General features: G+C 32.0%; 1 protein-coding gene across 1 annotated transcript; it reads left to right on the forward strand.

The window, feature by feature from the left end:
- Window positions 1–16,677: 16,677 nt before the first annotated feature.
- KNU (C2H2 and C2HC zinc fingers superfamily protein) lies at window positions 16,678–17,214 on the forward strand. Its single transcript, XM_088115631.1, has one exon. The coding sequence runs from the start codon at window positions 16,678–16,680 to the stop codon at window positions 17,212–17,214; it is 537 nt and encodes a 178-aa protein (XP_087971757.1).
- Window positions 17,215–21,550: the final 4,336 nt, after the last annotated feature.

Genomic DNA, 21,550 nt, shown 5'->3' on the forward strand with positions numbered 1-21,550 from the left:
ATGTGAACTTATACACCGTGCCGACATGCATGAGCCTAAATCTCTCTCAACTCCAATGGTGTCTTCTCTACAACTTACCCAAGATGGTTCAACATCTTTTGAAGACCTACTTTATATAGATCAATCGTTGGTGCCCTCCAATATGTCACTATTACAAGACTTAAAATGTCCTTCTGATAGGTTTCTTTGTGATAAGAAACCCAAAACAAAGCTCAGGTAAGAATCCCTGACCAACACCCTACTCTCTAACGTAGTACAAAAGAAAGAACCGAAATGTTTTATTAAATTGGCAAGAGAATGTTCGAACACTTCCAAGGGATAAACCTCCCTTCACAGAATGTAATGTTCCTGTCTTACAAAGATTACAACGAAAACTCCCTTGTATGACTCTTCTCCCCTCCTATATACTCAACTTCCTACCAAACAACCCACTATCTAAGCAACTAACAGCTACGTTCTGTTTCCATAACTACTGTTCTGGTTTTCTGTTTCTCCTAACACAGACTCTTAGGATCCTATCATTACTCACTGGCCTTTAACAACCTTGTCTTCAAGGTAAAAGTCGGGAAATAATTCCATCATAGTAACCTTATCCTCCCACATATAGCTCCATCATAGTAACCTTATCCTCCCACATATAGCTGTTTCAGGGCCTCGTTCCTTCTACTCGACTAGAACTTGTGGCACTGAATATCCTTGTAACTATATTGTTCATCTGTCCAGCATTTTGTGGCGCGAACAAACCTGCTCTCCTCCTTATAGATCCTCTGGTAGTCCCTTTTCCACTTTTTGTGTGTCCATTGCCGGTTTTAGTTAGGATACATGGAAGACTGGATGAGTCCAAGCTGTCTTTGGTAGGTGATACATTGTCGTTGAAGTTATCAAATTAATACTACTTTACAAGACAACTTCAGTATTGTCAAGTTAGTAGTCAAGAAAGTAGACGGAGTTAAAGTAATATGAGTCGTTTCCCAACGAATACGGAATTGCTTTTCAATACTTGACTCTTATGAAGACTCTAAAAAGATTAATAAATGTTATGCAATGCTTAAAAATAGGAATGAAAATATATCCTAATGAATTTGATGTTTGAAGAATGTCGTAAGTTTAAGTGAAGAACAAATAAAAAACTTAGAAACAATTATAATAAAATAGGCTAATTCCACAACTTTTCCAAAATAGATAATTTGTTATCCATATATTATTGAATTGATTATTAAAGTAGATTTTTAATCAAATGCAAGACCTTTATAGATTATTCATAATGAAACTAACAAAAGTACATTCTCAATTAAATCCTATTTTGTTCAATCATATCTATTCTTCAATCTTCTAACCAAATTAAAGCTAATTAATCAAAAAGTAAATTCTCAATTAATTATGGTTGAAATTCTTACCACTAATTAAAGTACATTCTCAATTAGTAGAAAAAATACTTTTAATCATATGAAAGCTCCTAAATTCAATAAAAATACATTTTCAATCAAACCTAGAAACCCTTAAACTCATGATTAAATATGCATGTAAATTCAAACACCTTATGATGCAAAAATCATTACTTGTAACTTAATTGATAGATGAAAGACACAGAAAAAGGTATGTTTCCTTGTGATTTAGGATTGATGTATGTGTGTTTTGAACATTTGAATTCTATTCAGGATGTGTTTTGATTTGACAATAATCGATTATCACTAGTTATAGTCGATTATTTGTGCATTTGTTTTGAGTTTTGTTCATGAATAATTGATTATCTGGGATGATAATTGACTATCCTACGAATCCAAAAATTTGATGTGCTAGAGCCACTGAAATAATCAATTATCTTAAGTGATAATTGATTATCATAGTGTATTTTGTGTAATTGTGAACTTCTTGGGAATAATCGATTATCTTATGATAATCATTATCCCAATGCATTTTTGTTAAAAATGGCGAATTTGATGAAGAATGGACGTGGACCAAACTTGAGGAGCTGTAGGACGTGGTGATAATAAGAGAGTGAGATTTGTGGTTATGTTCAGGGTCTGACTTGACTTGTGTTTGAGATTGGAGCATAAGCGGGTGTTGGGATGTACCTAAGTGTGTGGTTGATGAGCATAAGAGTGGGAAAATAAGTCTACTTATTATACATAGTAAATCCTGAGATTATATGTGGACAGGTGCTCCCTTTGGCATTGGTTGTTGAAAAAGGAGGGATATTCTCTTTGACAAATAGTTGTGGAAAAGAGAATGATGTTCGAGTATTGAACCTTCCTTGTGTGAGGGAGATGATGTTTTTCTTGTCCTTGTGTGTCAGAAATATATGTTCCTTAGCTAGATTGCGGGACTACTTGAGCATATCTATAGGAGAGGCTACAAATGATCTATAGAGGAGGCTAAAGATGGCCTGTAGGGGAAGCTAAACGAGACTGATTCTTGCATTATGTTGTTTATGGTATTGTGGGTGTTCAAGATGGTGTTCATGATGGGGTTAATCATGATAGTGACACACGTGTTGGTGATCATAATGACGATGATGCTCCAAAGTATGCTAAGTTGATAATGATGGTATCATGTGGTGTAGCTAACATGGGTGTTGTTGAGTGGATAGACAATTAGTCTACATTTATGATCTTTGTGATAACATCGGGGATCGATGATCGATGATTAAGTAATTTAGGATAGTTGAATTGTTTATGTTAGAAGATTAGGAATTATATTCTTATTACTTCTATGTATGAGATGCTTGATTATTGTTGATATAATCAGTATGTATGTATCTTGTTTTATGATTGTTTTATCGGTAACTTACTCCATACGTGTTTGTGCTGTGTGTTTGTGAATTAAATTATCGGTGATGATCGTATAATGTGTTATACATGAGCAAATGATATTGCAGATGTTCGAGATGCATGATAGATTCGTGAGATGATGGGAAAAATATTTAGGTTTTCTTTATAGTTCTTTTAATAGGACTTTTGAGATAATGTAATGTGGAGTATTTTTATTTCCTTGGTCATTTTAATTAATTTGAAAAGATTTAATTGGACATTGCTTTTGGAACTAATACGATTTGATTTAGTTACGTATGTTCAATTATTGAGGTTTTTGAAAATATACGTTTACACGCTATAAGAAAGTTTTAAAATTATCGATTTTTGTACAAACTCGTGACACCCGAAATTTGGAACGTTACATTGCCTGACTTACTTCATAGTGAAGAATTCTTCATGGCTCAAACCTTAGGCTAGGGCCTGAGGAAACCTTCTTTCTTGGGTTTTCTTTGTGGCTTAAACCCTAAAAAATGATGATGCAGCTGTGTTTTGATAAATTTCATTAAACGTGTTTGAATTCTTCTTCTTTTCTTCAAAATGTATTTTTGACTTTCTAGATTCTTCTACTCCTGCAAAATAAGTGAAATTGGGTTAATTATCAAGCATTTTATATAGAATCAAAACAAGATAAGTGTTAAATTAACATTGAAATCTATTAATCTCATGCCTTTATCAAGAACATATTTATCGTAAACGGTTGTGTAAATACCTAAAGTAATCTTCTAATTTGATAAGGGGCCGAATTAGAACTATTAAAATTTAGAACGTGACTTTAGTTAATCTAAAACCTTAAGTTAGTAGGGGCAATTTCCTTTCAAGTCATGTGGTGTATTTGTACGATTTCAACTACACACATGTATATCATAGAGCAATGACGAGTGGGTTCGAATATATAAGATTAAGGGGGCAAAATAAATTTTTTTCAGATACTTAATAATAATTATAACAAAATCAGGGTTACACCTGTACACTTGTGTATATATAGGTCTGTCACTGCGTAGATGGTAATGTAAGCCAAGATATGCTGGCTCAAATACCTTTTGACGTAGAGTTAAGCAAAATAGCAATATCTATGTAAGAGAATGCTAAAATTGTTAAAAAGAAAGGTAAATGCTAGAAGTGTTAAAAATGTGTAGGGGCTAGTGCAAACAATTTAATTGCATTCGGTAATTGATGTATTTGAAGTTATGGATTAATCAATTGAAGTAAATGAATTTTGATTTTGTCATAGCAATTTAATTAAGTGGCTTTTGATTAAGCACTTGAAACAATCTTGGAAAGCAGTTAAATTCTTTAGTTTAATTGAAGAACTTGAAACTGGTTGAAGTATATCTACACGTGGCAGCAGGTGCTGAATTGGCACCAAAATTCATCTGTTTAATTGATTTCATGTAATCCAAGCAAATCCACACGTGTTTATTTGATGTTCGCTGATTTTGAATTTTGATTCAAGCAGCTGATTCATACACGGAAGCAAGCCTGAGCCAACATTCTATTCAAACACGACTCTATCAATGCCTTTGAAGTAAATCAAGGGCACATTGAATTTCTATAAGTGGATCACACATCATATTGGGTAATAAATATTTAAATTTGAAGTAAATTTTAGTAAAGGACTTTCACACTTGTGTGTAAAAACCTTATATTTTGAATTGAACCTTTTACTGTATATTTTTGTATTTACTTTTATATTTTTTTATATTTAGAGACTTTTATGCTTATTTTTTTATGATTATAGTTTTCTTTTTATCTTTGATTTCTTTTTATATCTTTGATCTTCTTAACTGTTCATTAAAACATTGTTAAAAATGGTTAAGTCGTTCTTAATCTTTCGGTAAGTCAAATTATTTCACTCCAACCTTTTTATATCTAATATTCGACTTTATCAATCTTCACTATGGATAGTGACATGAGTTATAATGATTATGAAATAATTAAATTATTAGCGTGGATAAGATAAGTACAATTAGTACGAAGAATTGATAGTTACGCGATTTCAACCATCGATATGACTTATTCTATTGTATTTTTTTTTTCAATATTAACAGTGACAACACAGTATTCAATAAATTGATCATCTTATTTCATTAAATAGGCGTTATTATTTTATTAAATGATAAGTTTATTGATTTTCTTTCTCTTATACAAACAAGAAAAAAAATTAATAAGTGAATTTAAAGGTAAATTTATATATATATATATATATATATATATATATATATATATATATATATATATATATATATATATAAGAAAACAACCTTCCGAAAAAGAAATAGAAAGCTTCAGTTTTATAAAAATTTATAACTATATAAAAATAATTCCTTTTTTTCACATATTTATTTTTTAATATATCTTTCACGTAAACTTCTTTATTTATTTTCTTTTGTCTTATCTTATTATCAGAAGAGAAATTAGTTTAACAAAATATTTAATATAAAATTGTTCATAATACATTAGTATAAAAAACTCATTTAACGTGTTCTGATTTAAAAAAAATTAAAGTCTACAGTGATATTTTTAAAATTATTGAAAATATTTAAGCTTTAGTTCTAAGTAAAACCGAAACATATACGTAGTTTACTTTAGTTGTATGACAATCGGTATCTAAAAGTTTTATTATTATAAAAAAAATGTCATTTATATATTTTTTATTTAATTTTTGGATAAAGTTCTAAACTTCAGTTATTTGTAACACAGATGTCTAAATGTATTTAGATTTTAGTTTTATGAATAACCAAAACCTATACATCTACTTAAAGGTTATTTTTTCTGAAATTTTACATATGCGTCAAGTATTTTGTATTTATAGAAGTTGCTTTCTTCTCATGTCCACTACTCCTCCCTCCTTTCCTCATTCTTCTTTGTTCTTGAGCACTTTTACCTAATATTGCCACTGCTCAATGTCGAGTGAAGGATCATTAACTTTTTTTTTCTTCCTCATTTGATCTGTTTTCATGCACTTTTTATTGAGTTTGTGTTTTTCATTGAGACTCCACAATGAAGGTGACCCACATGGGTTTTGATTGATATTTTGGGTTGTCCTAATTTTTGCGGATTGTGATTTTTGGTGCTCTGATTTTTGCAAATTTTGATTTTTGGTTGGACTTGAATTTTTTCAAATATGGATTTTTTTTTTATGTTTGGTTGGATTTGAATTTTTTTCAAATATGGATTTTTTGCAGCATGAGCTGGGTTCTTAATGTAGAGATGAAGATGATGGATCTCATGCCTTAGTTTTTTTTTTTGTATGGAGGTGAGAATATGATGGAGAAAACAAAGGTTAATGAATATAAAAAAAAAACAAAAAAGTGAATGAAAGAGGAAGCTCAAAATAATGAAAAATAAAAAAAAATGGATTAGGCTTTAGTTTTAGTAAGAAATGAAGCCTAATACGAAAGTTTAGGTAAAAAAATCTACCATTTTTTACCTCGATTGGATATGCTTTGGGTGTTAAATTGAAACATAATGTCCAAAATAATCAGTGTTAAATATTCCTTAATACTAGTGAAAGATTGAAATAGTCTAAACTATAATATATGTATAGAGAAAAACAATATATATTGATGATTTCACAAGAATAATGTTACTAAACTAATGAAGATTAAGGTAGGTGTTTAAACATAATATGTATATTGATAAATACAACCATATATATGATAACATACGTTAGAGAAGTCTCTTAAAGAAAGAAAATCGAAGAATTGATGTAGTTTGACTGAAGAGATCTTAACAACTATTAAAGGTTGATGATTTAGTTGAAATCCAAAATGTTCAATGGAGTAGTAACACTTTCACAACACCCATTCAAAGTTGAAATTAATGATGATATCAATCTAAGGCATGTGAGAGACCAATAATTACTGAAGATACTATTGAGAAGGAGTTGATTATGTTCAACCAAGAAGAAAAATATATTATTTGTATCCCTAGAGAATATTTACACTAGAACTTAGTTTGAAAGTTATAAGGACATGCCTTCGTGTCCAAGATGTAATGTTGTATTTAATTGTATAACAATAATATCCTTCGATTAAAGCATGCCTTGAGCCCAAAATAAGGACTATAATGACATATTTATAGTCTTATAGAGAAGCAAATGGTCCAATCATCTATGAGAACAAGGAGGTCACTTTTACCTTAATCAAATGTACCAATTGTTAAAGGAGCCAACAAAATCCTTTTATGTCTAATGTCATTACTCAACAACCACGGAGGTAGGGTGTATTTTGACGAACTCCTTAATGAATACCACTTCTTCATATTTGTTCAAATACCAACAAATTCATTTGTTTCAGATTCTTTAGATCAAGGGTATGTCGAAAATTCAAAGGAAAAGATTTCAAAGAATAAAGAAAACTAAAAGGGAATTTTTCATAGAACAAATCAATGGTTTACTCATCTATATGTGGATGTAGACCACCTCCATTTATGTGGACCTAGATTGGTTCGGCCTAACTTGAACCTTAATAGACTTAGATTGACTTAGGGTTCATCTTGGCTTAAGTTAAGCCCTAACTTTGTGATAACTCTCTATATTTGCATATTTTTCTAGGTTTAGAAGTCTTTCTTAGTCTATTTTTGTTTCTAATTGTTTAGAATTAGGCTAGTTTTAGGATTTTTCTTTATATTTGTAGTTTTGTAAAATTGTAGTTAAAATTAGGTTTTTAGGAGTAATTTTTAGTGTCTGTAAATAATTAGGATATTAATATTTTTTTTAGAAAATCTTTTGTTAAACATTCTCTCTTTTTACTTGTTAAATTTCTTTTACTTTCTTTAATTTTTGTACTGATTTTTCTTTATTGCAGAAATCTTGGGCAGAATGGATTAAACTTGGGCTGTTTTGAATTGGAGCTGATTGGATTGAAATTGGGCCACTACTGTTGACAAGAATCAATTGAAAAGCTTTGGGCTGAAATGCAAATGTTGCTGCAGATATGGATTGGGCTGGCTGGACCTTGGGCTCCAGTTAGTAGGACGACGTCGTTTTGGTGTGTGAAGCTGATGTCGTAGGGGTCTCTTGATCCAGCAATTCATTTGAGCGAAACACTCTCTCGAGCAAAGGTCCAAATGAGGAAAAGCACTCTTTTCGAGCTAGGACAAAAGGCGAAAGTAAGACGAAGAGAGAGAGCTCCATGGCTCAAGTGCCACTTACTAGAGCGACCCTGCCCGGAGAAGAAGAGCTGACTAGAGCTGCCACGTGGAGATGATCGGATGGTTGGAGATTGAGCTCACAAAGAAAGAACGGATACCGTCCGATGGGAAGCACGAAGCGTCCAAGCTGCCAAGGTTTCCCTTTTCCCCTTTCCCTCTGTCTCTGACCCTATAAAAAGGCGTGTAAATAGATTTTTGAGGTGTGAAGGGTGGAGGGTGACAGACTCCACTCACGAGACTTGGAGATCGCGAGAGCGAGAGACAACTTTTACATTCTTTAGTTTCATAGAGTAGAGAGTGGCGAGTGACAGACGCTACGTTCTAGGTTTATCGCTTTCATAGGCTAGGGTTTATCGCGTTTTTCTTCGATTCTAGATTTCACTGAGTTGCGAGGGTGACAGACCGTGATTTTCGGTGATTTTTGGTATCATGTACTTTTATCTTCAAAGTTTAATGAAATTCTGATTCCTTTTATTGATTCGTTTGATTGGTTGATAATAGTTTAGGTTTTATTACTTGATTTTAGTTGCTGTTTGTGATGAGTTGAATATGCTAGCTTAGTTTAGCTTATAGATTTAGCATTGAATTGCAGTATAGAAGAGGTTTGGTTTTATTTTTGTTGGTCTTGATTGAATGTGAAAATAAAATTGTTTGGTGATTAGGTTTATGTACTTTGGTTTGGTGAATGAGTGTGAATTGCCAAAACAGGTTTTGTAGTATGAACCAAAATACTCCAAAGTGAGTTTAAATCTTTAGAGGATGTCTTCCTGAAGTGCAATTGTGACTTTTTCATCCAAATCAATTTGCATTTGTCTATGATTGTGAATTTTGTGTATGTCTTTAGCTCTATTCTTTAATTCCTTTACATTTGTTGAATGGTTTGTATGTTGGTTTTAGTTTAGGTAGTGATCTCCTATTATTTTGAATGTTGCATTTTAAATAAAGTTTGCTTTTGTTTACTATTAGCTTAGGTAGATCATACTAGTTGAGTTTTAGATTCTGTTTCTATTTTAGGTAGTTTAGAATACTAATTTCTTTTATTTCATTTCATTTTAATTTTCTTTCTATCTTTTAAACAAATTTTCTTTTTAGTTTCATTTCTTTTCATTTTATTTTTTTTACTGTCCCCACCTTGCATTAGTAGTTATTAGATAGTAAATAAATACAAGACTTAACTCTACATTTTAAAACTTAATTCTGTTGAATCCTAGAAGTGATATTCTGGTTGCCCTATGCTACATTAGTGCGGACCAGACTTTGTTCTGAGTTTGTGCGACCAATCTCAGTTTAACACTTTGACTCAACCTAATTTGACACAATGTGGACTTTCCATGACTTAATATAACATGGACCCAGGCTAACACAACCCAATTTTATGGCCATTTAATCTAAAGTGGACTTAGAAGACTAGCTCGATCTAAGCACTAGTGCAAAAATAACGTATAACGTCACGCGTTCAACATCTAACCACTGAATAGCCAACGTTAAAAATGACCTGTGACATTTTTGTAAATAAATGCAATTAATATACGTCGTTTAGAATTATAATTCGAGGTTAATTTGTTATATTGGGTAAATTTTGCGAACATGGTTGGCGCGAAGGTGAAAATGTATTTACGTATGACGTCGAATTCCCTAGAATTAGACGTCAAAAAGGATATAAAATGTCAAATAACTCAGCGTTAGACGTTAAAAGGTTAGTGAATTCAATAAAAGTTTGAGCGAGAGATTGAGAATTCATTTACTTTATCTTAGCGTGCGATACCCTCTTCTCTGCTCAAACTTTTCTAGAACGAAGTTTGACGACCATCACATGTAATCTTTCTTTCATTTGTTACAAATGCATGTTAATTAACTGCTTTAGGTATGATTTTTGTTGGTTTTGACCGATTATTTTCGTGTTCTTGTCCTTCATAGGCACATTCTACTTTCTCTCTCACTGATGGCAACACTTTATTCCGACGAACCCACCTTTTGAAGGTTAGTTTTCGTTTTCACTTTGAAGAACATATTTGTTAAACTTGTCAGTTGTTTTTTTTTGTTGAATTTGTTTATTGTTGTTGTTTGGTTGAACATGTTTGTTGTTGTTGTTTGATTGAACTTGTTTGTTGTTTGTTATTGTGGTTTGTTTTTGATATTGCATCACACGTTCATAGTTCATACTTTATAAAATACCAAAAACTGAAATTTGTTGTTTTTCTGCTTTTCAGGTCTCGTAGAGTTGTAAAAAAAATCACAATTAATTAAAAAAACAAAAAAAAAATTGATTAACATCGAATATTGACAAAATTTGGCGTTAATTTGCTTTACTATGCGTCGAATTGTTCTATGTTCGACGTCAATTTAATGTCTTCTGATATGACGTCAATCTCAAATTCGACGTGAAAGGCCAAAAAACACCGACGTTATACGATGTTTTTGTACTAGTGAAGCCTATGTTATCTCAACTTGGCCTAAGCTCAAACTGGTTTTATTTGATCTTAACTTAGAATGACTTTACTTGGCATGGACTTGAGCTGTCTCGGCTCAACTTGGATTCGACTTACCTTAGCCTAACTTATGCTCTTCCTAACATGGATCTCATCTTGATTCAACCCTATCCAATTTAGCCTGACTTGAACTTGACTTGACTTATCCTATCTATTCCCAATTTGACCTACTTGACATGGTTTTGATCTAACCTAACTTGAATTGAGCTTAACCTTATTTGATTTACAACCTACCACTAAGCCAAAAACTATAATTAACAATTAGGGCACAACTATTCTACCCATGAGAGTAACAAATCAAGTGTCACGAGATTTAATTATGACATCACTCACTTGGTCTCCACCACAAGATAATTGATTTCGCTTTCAACAACAATCTCTCCCTTAGTAATTATCTCACTAAGAATACTCAACTTGGCTTTGATACCATTTGTTGGATCGAGTGCTTCCACTAGGCTAAAAGTTATAATTATAATCAAGTACGACTATTGTAATTAAAGAGTAATAACTGAACTGTCATTATTCGATTGTGAGTTGACCCACTTGACTTTAATATTGGAAAATTTATGTCGCTTGCAACAACTCATCTCCCTCTTTTTTTTTTATTTTATTTTCTTCTCTGTCTCCCTCCTTTTCTCCTCCTCACCAGGCCTTCAACGTTGTCATTGTCGTCGTTGCGTCCATCTCCACTATCAATGAATCTAACTCCTCGTTCTTGTCCTCCTCTTCATTCTCCTCCTTTTTCTCTTCTAGCTTCTTCTCCTCTTCTTCCTCCTCCTTCAACTCTAGCTTCCATTGTCGTCCCTCTGCGTCATTGACTACCTCTACGTTGTCGTGATGCCTCCATGTCATCATCCCGCTTTTGCTACCCTAACCGGTTCTAGCTTCTCATTCTCCTTTTCCTTATTCTCCTCCTCTTCCTTCTCATATTCTTGCTTTCTTCTTCTCACCAATCTTTTCTTAATATATTAAAAGAAATAATCAAACTTGGCACAAAAATATGTCGGTAATATAAGTTACAAGTTACCGGTGAAATTTATTGATGGAGTTGGCCGTAAGATAAATTACTAATGAAAATATCCATTGGTAATAAAAATTCTAAACTATCAAGGGATCTTACAAACAAATTTTATTAACAAATTTATTACAAACATAAATATTTGTTGATAATTTAAATTATAAAACTCGTTAATAGAATCCATCGGTAAATTTGGATTTACCAATAAATTTATTTCCATCGACAAAAATACATTGATAATGATGAAAGTTCTTGTGGTGGCTAAGCACTCTCAACTAGTTTGATAAATGTTGAACATAAATTATGTTCTTACAAAGCTTTTGAGCATAGATAAAATTTGGTAGAATTTCAACGCTTGCAAAACAATGGCTTATCTTTTATGTATATTCTCTTCGATGTATATCTTTAAATAGTAACTTGAAGAAAGTAGTCATTGCAAACTTTGTTTTGGCCATTGACTATATTTAAACCTTTTTCAACCTCTTTTTATTCTTCTATCATCTTTCGAGATGGATTGTTGAGAAGCATTAGATGTACTTCATGAAGCATTAATTATTATTCTCTTCTTCATACATAATCCTTGATAACTAATAGTACTTACCTTCCAAGGTTGCATAGCTTTTTATGCCAAATCATAGTAAACTTGAATACTATACTAGTAAGACAACTGAGCCACGATTGAAATACTTGTGATTGGATAGTTGGTGATAAAAAAACTTTTTCTAAGAAGAGTTTTCCAATTCAACGGAAAAATAATTTTCGTTATATCGTCCAATAAAAGTGTCAATGCAAAACCATTGTTTTGAATTCTTTCAACCTTTGTCTCTAGGGCATATTGATGTAGTTGAGATGAAGCACCTATTGTAACTTGCTAGGTCCATCGACATTGTCACAGGTTTTGTTTGGTGTTTGGACTAACTTCCTTCTCATTTGAGTGTTTTTCGCTCTCAAGGTGTTCATATCTCACTAGTGCAAAAAATCCTTTTTATATCGATTAAAAAAGGTTTTTTATATTGATTTTGAAACTGGTATAAATATATTCATTAAAAAAACAATTTCTTTCTATACTGATTCCAAAACCAGCATAGAAAGTGCCCCTTTTTATAAAAGTTAAGACCGAAATCCATATAATAAGTTCCCATTTCTAATTTCGTTCAATATTACCCTCTTTCCTTCCTCCATTTTTACATAATAGAACAAACCTTTCATTTTCTCAATGAATCTCTTGATTTCCTACGAGCAAGCTTCACAATGTATGTAAACTTTCGAAACCACTGTAATATCTAGAGGCTTCATAAATAATCTTTGATGAGATAAATTTGAAAAGCATAAAACTAACATGTAAAAGGAAAACAATAAATTAATTAATAAACCTCTTCTTTCTTCTTCTTTGGTTTCAACTTCCTTTCCTCTTTGGCTACCATCATTGTACTTCAATTATAACACCACCTACCACGAAAAACAACAGATCACACCAGATATTCATGATCACAACACTAGTGACCACCTGTTTCATCATCGTCGACACACCGAAGCAAATTAGATCACCACCATGTAGGTTTGTGAGGCACTCATCCAAGTTGTGAGCCGCTTTGGCAAAGACGATGGGAGGGAATGAGAAGACAGAGAAAGGAAATGAAGTAAGGGTGGTTTGGAAGAAATGATGGTATGTGTTTAAAGAATTGATGTGGAGAGAAAAAAGAAGGAGAATGAAAGTTAGGGATTTGAGAACTCCTAGTGAGTGTTTGTGTTACAAATAAAAAAAAAATAAGAAACTACTTTCTATACCGATTATAACATAATCGGTATAGAAATGTTTTTCTTTACTATAAAAATGTCACCATGCACACTTTCTATATTGGTTATAACTAGAATTTGTATAAATAGTTTTTTCTTTATTACAAAAATTTCATCGCGTTCACTTTTTATACCTGTTATAGCGAGAATCGATATAAAAAGTGTCAACTTATTTATTGTTATGTCACTATTATGTCACTTATTATATTAGGTGGATTTCAATTAGTTTAAAAACTCGCTATGAAATGTGATTTTTGTGTTAGTGTCTTCATCTTTTCATTTCTTGAATTCAAACAACTCCTCCCAAAACTCTCCATGAGTAATTTCATCTCATTGGCATGGTTCTTGTGTGTCTCGATTATTTGCTTTCTCTCATTGTCATCCATTTTTCTTGCATATACCATATGATGTTTAAACTCGAACTTGGTCTCATAGTAGGTGTGAAATATTCTTATAAAAGTTTACAAAACTAACAAATGCTCCTCAACTTAATGTCTATACTTGTCTTTGTTGTAGATTTTAATATATCTCATTCAATATTCATTGACGGAATAATAGTGTCTAGAAAGACATTATAACACTTAAATTAGCAAGAAGTAATAAATATACAATAAATAAATAGTAAATAAACAATGTTTACTTAATTAATGTGTCAACCTATTTATAATATTTGAATTAAGTTTTACCTATTAATTTCATCCAAAAGTTTTAATACCTAAATTATATTTATCTAATATATTAAATATCCTAATACTATTTAAACAATTAATCCAAAAGATATCCATATAAAATACCAATGTTATCTCGTCGAGTAGTACACTTAATATTTCTTTTTGTTAATAATTTATAACTGTAATATCATTATTCAATTTATTAGAATTTTTATATAATAATCAAATTTGATTATTTTTTATAATTAAAATTAATTTTTTTTCAAGACACTAAGCCTTATTGGAAGGGAATGACAGATATCGCGTGCCGCATTAACTCACAACTTGACGGCAAACAGCTCTAGAAAACGTAGTATAACTAAAAGAAAATAAATAAATATGGGTTTTGTTTTAGAATTTGCTTTAGGAGAATATGGAAACTTGAGTTTGTGAAGTTGGTGTGCTCCAACAATAATGGAAAAACATTGTCACTCTTCTAGAGTGTATATATCTGGAGAGTGGGTAGAGAGAAACATAAACCGTACGAAATAAAACAAGAGATAGATTCAAATAAAATATAAAAAATTAAAAAAAATAAAAATTAAGATGTGATTTTATAATTATTTAATGTATTTCGTGTGCACTCATGTTTTTATTGAGGTTATAATATGTTTTGTATAGAAAAAAATAGTATACTTACTAATACTTTAACAATTAAACTGGTATATACACACACATATATATATATAATCAATTTCAATAATACTGTATAATTTATGTATATTTTGAATATAAAAGTATATAAAATTAAAAGGTTTACTGTATGCATCGCAAATAAAGATACTATTTCCGTTCTACTTTTGGATTGTTTAGTCTTCATTCTATTGTTGACAAGAAGATTGAAAAAAGGGTTATTCTATTTTACTGTTGTAAATAGCATTGTTTTTGTTTGGTTTGGTTTTATTAACTACACAATCATTTAGTTGTACAAAGGGAATAATCAGCGACGTATAAAAAAAACAGAATATACTTCTTAATTAAATAACAGTAGTTTATTCTATAATTTGAAATTACCTAAGAAAAAGTAGAGACGAGAACATGGAGAGACGCATCGTAATTAATGCATCAGATAACCTACATCTGTGCGTCTTATCTGTGTTTTTTCTGAGTCCTAGCTAGCTAGTTAAAGAAAACGTGACAGCCAAATTTCATATGACCACAGAAACCTGCATGATGCCGTTATTCTATTCATCACGCGATTTCACACCTGGAGAGAGAGAGAGAGAGAGTGAGAGAGGGTGCAATTTGGAGGCTGAACATCATAGAACAAACCCATTAGGGTAAGCGAAAGGAACATGAAACGTGAAGGCAGAGGTATCTATAGATGACATATGACCCATATCTCTGAATTGCAGTGAGAGAATGTGGCATGAAACCCACTTTGGCTTGGGAGGAGGAGAGTGATTGAATAATTTCTGCCACTCTGCTTGCACCGCAACACACCACCACACAACACAAACCCTCAATCACTTTGATAATCTAATCAAATGTCCTTGTCATAATCCCTCACCATCCCCCATACATACGTTCAACAATATTCCTTCTAAGAAAACTTGTTTCAAATATATTTATATAATTGCTTGATTTATCGTTGGGTTTAGTTTAGTGTAATTGGTCTCTCTCATACGTGGCCCCTAGAACGAGCGAGGTGCCTCATGGCCTAACCGTATTGGTGAGGTGTCGAATAATGAGAGGGTGACATATTGAGAGAAAAGCGAGTTGCGGGATGTGTGTATGTGTGTGCGATGTCAGAATCAGACGCAAACACTCTCATCCTAACTGCACTCTCATTCCTCACACCTCCACACACACACACACAGAACCAGGCTGCTGCTACTGTAGTGTCTAGTACTACCAGTAAGTGCTCCCACTTCTTGTCCTTTTCTGCATATCACTCACGTCACGTCCTTTGATTCCTCTTACCATTTTATCTTCTTCCCACACTGCCCTCCTTTTCAATATTATATCTCTTTTGTCCCCATCTTTCACACACCAAAAATACCAAAAAACAAACCAACTCTTAACTTTTCGCCCTCCCCGTTTATCTACATTAAGTCCTTAAGTTCCCACACATTCTCCTCTCTCACTCTGCTAACACCCCATTACTTTATAATAAAACCATCTCACTTCACCTTTATCTTCTGCCGTATATACTTTGCAATCCCTTTTTTTTGTTTTCTCCATTCCCCGTAACGTTGCAACTAACATTACCCTGTTAGAAAAGCCATCTTTCGCGGCCATTTTTTGCATCTCAAAACCTCATCACTATCGCCCAAGTATATATATATATATATATATATATATATATATATATATATATATATTTGCTTCAACTATTGAACACTCATTTACTACGTGTATTTAGTAGAGGTAAAACCTGTTATCATAAACTTAATCATCATTTTCCCACCATGTTTTATTAAAAAAAAAAAAACTTATTTATAAGGTGGGTCATGGGGAAACATTGTCGGAAGGATATAATCCATAGAGGGTAGGCAAATCGGTCATTTGATATACAAACCAATCGTATTCGCCCAACCCTGAGAAAAGAAGGTTGCTTCACATACAAACCAAAACTTACAACGAGAATAAACCCTTAACCCTTCCACCCTCTCCCTCCTCTTCACATTATATAAACCATTCATACTATTCTCTGTTCACATTGTTCACTCTCACCACCACAGATAAACATTGCAATGGCAGACCCAACGGCCATGTATGAGTTCCTGAAGCAGCCCACAAACGGTGGTGTAAAGAGACCACTACCACCACCTTCCACCACCGTCAACACTACCACAACCACCACCACCACCGCTGCAGCCACCACACGCACCTTCCAATGCCATTTCTGCCACCGCAAGTTCTACACCTCGCAAGCCCTCGGCGGCCACCAAAACGCACACAAGCTGGAGCGAGCAGCCGCGAGGAGACAGACCAACGGGCTTCTCCCGCCGCCCCCCCTGCCGCTGGAGCCTGCCCTCAAGCAAACCGAGCCCAGACCCAGGCCCATGTTGGAGCCACTGGAGCCCTCCACCGGGCTCTTCTTCCACCATCCCTACTGGCTGGATGTGGAGCCCCTGCAGTTCCAAACCACTCACCCTTACGTGACCGCCGCTACCCTCCCCGTTCCGTTCCACGCCGCGTCTTCCACCGTACCCCAACAACAACAAGTCCTTTCCCACAATGTCGACGCTTCCGACCACGTGAACCTCGACCTCACTCTCCGCTTGTGAACACGCTCATTCGTTGAGCTCCGCGTTAACGTCGTTACTTAGTTTTCTTAAAAAGGTTACAAACGTTTTCATTTCTTCATTACTATGTGTTACGGAAGCGGAAGGGTGTCTTTCTCTTCCCCTTTCTTTTCTTTCTTTTTGTTAGGGCTGATGAGAACGGAATTCGTCATGTGGTTTGTTTTAGTAATTATCAAGTGCTAGCTAGGTTCAGTCCAATATCCCGACCTACTAATGTTTTAGTATAATTGATATCCCTTATTTATATCAATTTTCTCATGCTTTCTTAACTCTTAGGTTAGTTTCATTTTTTTCCCTTTATCTTATTTTCCGTGGTTTCTTATTTTCTCTATATTTGAAATCAGATAAGTTTTTGTATTAGGTTAAATATGAGGAAGAAAAAAAGTTAAAAGCAAGTTTGCATTGTTTTTAGTTGTTTTTTGGCGAATGGGTAGACGAAGCATGATTGATTTTGAAAGGGATTTGGAGTGATTTAGGTCAAATAATGAGTGTGTCCTCGTTTGTTGTGTGGTGTAGTAGTTATCTTTTCTCGTAATTTCCCTTTTGGAAAAAAAATGGTAAGAGGAGAGAGCTGGGTTTTGTTGATAAGCTGAAAGGGGGAAGAGATGGGTGAGAAATTGAAGGGGAGTTGTTTGAGATCGAGTAAAGTGGATTCCTACTCAAAAAGAGAGTTTGATGAGACCTTGGTGTTTTCTTTCTGCAATTATTATTCATAAAGCCTTGCGAGGGACCTTGTCAATGTAGTTCCTTCTCTAGCCAAATTATTATCAAGCTATCTATCTATCTATACCTACCACACACCACCATTTTCTCAAACCATTTCTAAACGACACACTCTATCTTTTCAATTCTCTTAACCTATTCCAATTTTTTCTTACATTCTTCTTCAAGACAAATTAAACCATCAATCACATGCTTATTATAATACTAACAAACTTTCTACACGTCTCAACAATAATCAAACGTTAATGTAATTCATGAACTATTGTAATAATAACATATTAACATGATGAAAAGGAAACATAAAACATGTTTCCCTCCCTCCGTCACCTCATCATGATAATAAAAATGGTTAATATATGTTTTAAAGGATATACTCATGAAAAGGAAAAAAAATCATTAAAACAAGTGCAAGTCAATCAATTCAAAGGATATATATATATATATATATATATATATATATATATATGAGATAAAAAATAAATGAACTAAAATATGTTTTAAATAATTATTTTAAAATATTACAGATTTTTTTTTTCTGTAGTTCATATACTGTTTGAGAAACATAGAAGAATAATGTATTTTACTAATGGACAAGATTTATTCTGTGTGATACAGAAGTTTGATTGATTGTGTTCCATAACCCTGACAAGCTTTATGAGTATGCTAACTTAATGTAGCATCAATTTCTTGTCTCTTCTTTCTATTCTTTTTTAGTTTACTTACTGTCTTTTTATGCCTTTATTATTACTATTCAAGACTAAGTATATAAATATAATTATATTTTGTTTGAAAAATGATAGTTAATCTAAAAAGAAGATAAAGTAAGAGATAGGTATTTTTTTTCTAATAGAAAATGTAACAGTATACCATCTTAGTTTACGTTTAATAATATCATACAAATTCATTCAAAAGATAAACATATAACATTAAGTTAATCTCATATTAAATGAAAATGCATAAATATTTATTCTAAAATACAGGGAATATTTATTAGTTACGTCTGTCAAAAAAACATGTTCGACAAAAGACAAGTCACATAATATTTTGCTAAAAAAGTTAAAGTTATTTTTCTTCAACAATCCCTTAAATTAATACTCAATTATGAAAGTATTGTTTACTTTGTACAACATTACAATTTAGAATCCAAAGATTAGAATGTTGAAGAAAAGGTAATTTCTTGAGGCGAAAGAAAAACACTACAAAAAAAAAAGCGGAAATGTTCAACGACCTCAAATAATTTTACAACTATTTTCTTTAGAGCATGTGTAAGACATTTCAAAAAGAAGAAAAAAAAGGAGAGATCATGCATGTTGTATATAGGACTAAAACATTACAAAACATTTAAGCCAACTTAGCTTCAAAGTATCATAGCGGCTGCAGTAGAATGATTAGCATCGAATAACAAACCAAGAGGGTTTTTAATACGAACGTGTGCCTTTTAATTTCTACTCAATTAAACTTATCAAGCAAATAAAAAAAATAGAGTAAGGTTGAGAGAAATTTGCACAGATGATTTTATCCTAATTCGGATCTTACCAATCCTACATCCAGTCGCTTATCTTAAATCAAGATAAACAATTTACTACTCACAAAACAATTACAAATTACAATCATAAAAAAACAATTTGTAAAAGTTTAGAAATCACCTCTCTTGTTACCCCAAGAGATGAAAGTCATTTCCCCTATAACCCACAAGGTATGAACACCTCCTCTGAATCTTCACAAAGGATGAACATCTCCTCTGAATGCTTCACAAAGGATGATAGGCTTTTAACTTAGCAACAACAACACTCAATCACACTCTCTGTGAAAGTTCTCGCTTTGTGCCAACACACCAAGTTCTCAAAGTCACAACACAAGGGTTCAACAAACCCTAGAACACTTATCACCGCACACTACAGATAAGATTTTTCAAAATACACTTATTTCGTATTTTGTATTTCGTATTTTAGAATGAGAGTCTCAATCTAATTTATAGAGATATCACTCAACGATACATCCAAAAATATCAATTATCCAATTTTGATAATTAATTATGCATTTAATGAATGCACAGTAAAAAAAACTTCCAACCTAAGACAAACAATACATAGAATCAAATCTAAACAACATCTTATACATAAATCTACTACATTATAGAAGCTTTAATATAAAAACAAGTCTTCATGAAGATCTTCCTCCAATAAGAGCACTTGATACTTGAGACATCATCAAAATTTCTGCTCTTTAGCTTTATGCTAACACAAAGAAGATCATCATTTATGTTCAATAAGCAAGCTAGAGGAGAATATCAAATCCTCCATACATAAATAAAAGATCAACCTTTCTAATAAGCAACTTGTGATCCTTGATCACTAATTTCTACAATTATCTTATTTTAGTGAGTTGTAATTGTTAGACAAAGAATATTTAGTTATTAGTCAAGTGGTTCTTGTTCAAAGAATTCGTTTAAGAATAAAAGTGATTTTTTGAAATAATTCTTATCAAATTAGTAGGGATTATAGTGGAAGGGCCCAACCAACTTTAAAACATTTGAAAAAAAAAACTAAAATCACTAAAATATTCATATTTATAAGAAATTTAAAACCTAATAATACATATTTTACTTTTTCATGTGGACATATGTAAACAATGATGATGCAAAGTAACACTCACACCACACTAGTTGACATCAAAATTAAATAACAAATACTTAATTGAAAAATTACAAATATTTTATAACCAATAAAATATGTTTTTTTTATAAGAAATCAATTAAAAATATTCTTAAAACTTTCTTAATCTCATGTTTGACTAGGAGAATCTATGGTAACAAACGTGTTACTAAACAAGTGAGGATTAGCTGTCTTCAAATAACGTTAATAGAGAAAAATAACATTTTCGAAAACCATTAAAATAAAATAACATTTGATAACTCATTATATTAATAAAACATTGATATCTTAATTTAAAAAATTAAAAAAATAATTAAAATATTTAAGTTATTTTATTTTTAATGAATTGCCAAATTATCATATCTTACATTGTCTGCGGAAGTTACTAAGGAATACCACCTTGCTGAGGTCTGGATAGCAACAATAACACTTAAATTGAATTTTAGTTTCTATCATTTTATAAATACGTTTTGATTTGTAACAAAAAAATATTATATATTTATTCTTTTAATTTTTCAAAATTAAATTCTCTTCTAACTGAAAATATTTATGTATGAGTAATCGTTAGTTACTTATTATCCTAAAATTTAATAGAAATCCTTTCAGAAAAATGTAATAGCAGGGTTTAATAATAGACTTTAATGTTAATTATCAAGCTAGGTACATTAATATTTTTTAAAATTAGCTGATCCATTAATGTTGAACTAAATCTGTTTAATTTTGAAATGAAAAGATAAAAATATACTTACCAATAAATTTTATAAAGATCAAAATTGCAAACATAATTAGCTAGAAAACTAAAAATAGATTTAAGCCTAAGAGAAAATTCAAGTACCATTATGTCTGAAAAATATAAGAGAAGTTTGTTTGTTTGTTTCAATAAATGAATGGTTGAAAAAGGAGATATATTAATGTTTGTTTGGGCGGATACTAATTGATTT

This window comes from Vigna umbellata, chromosome 5, assembly GCF_029865625.1.
Source record: "Vigna umbellata cultivar VRB3 chromosome 5, Vumbellata_1.0, whole genome shotgun sequence".
NCBI classification, from domain to species: Eukaryota; Viridiplantae; Streptophyta; class Magnoliopsida; order Fabales; family Fabaceae; genus Vigna; species Vigna umbellata.

Coding starts and splice junctions, on each gene's coding strand:
- KNU (XM_088115631.1), top strand. CDS start 16,678: ATGGCAGACCCAACGGCCATGTATGAGTTCCTGAAGCAGCCCACAAAC.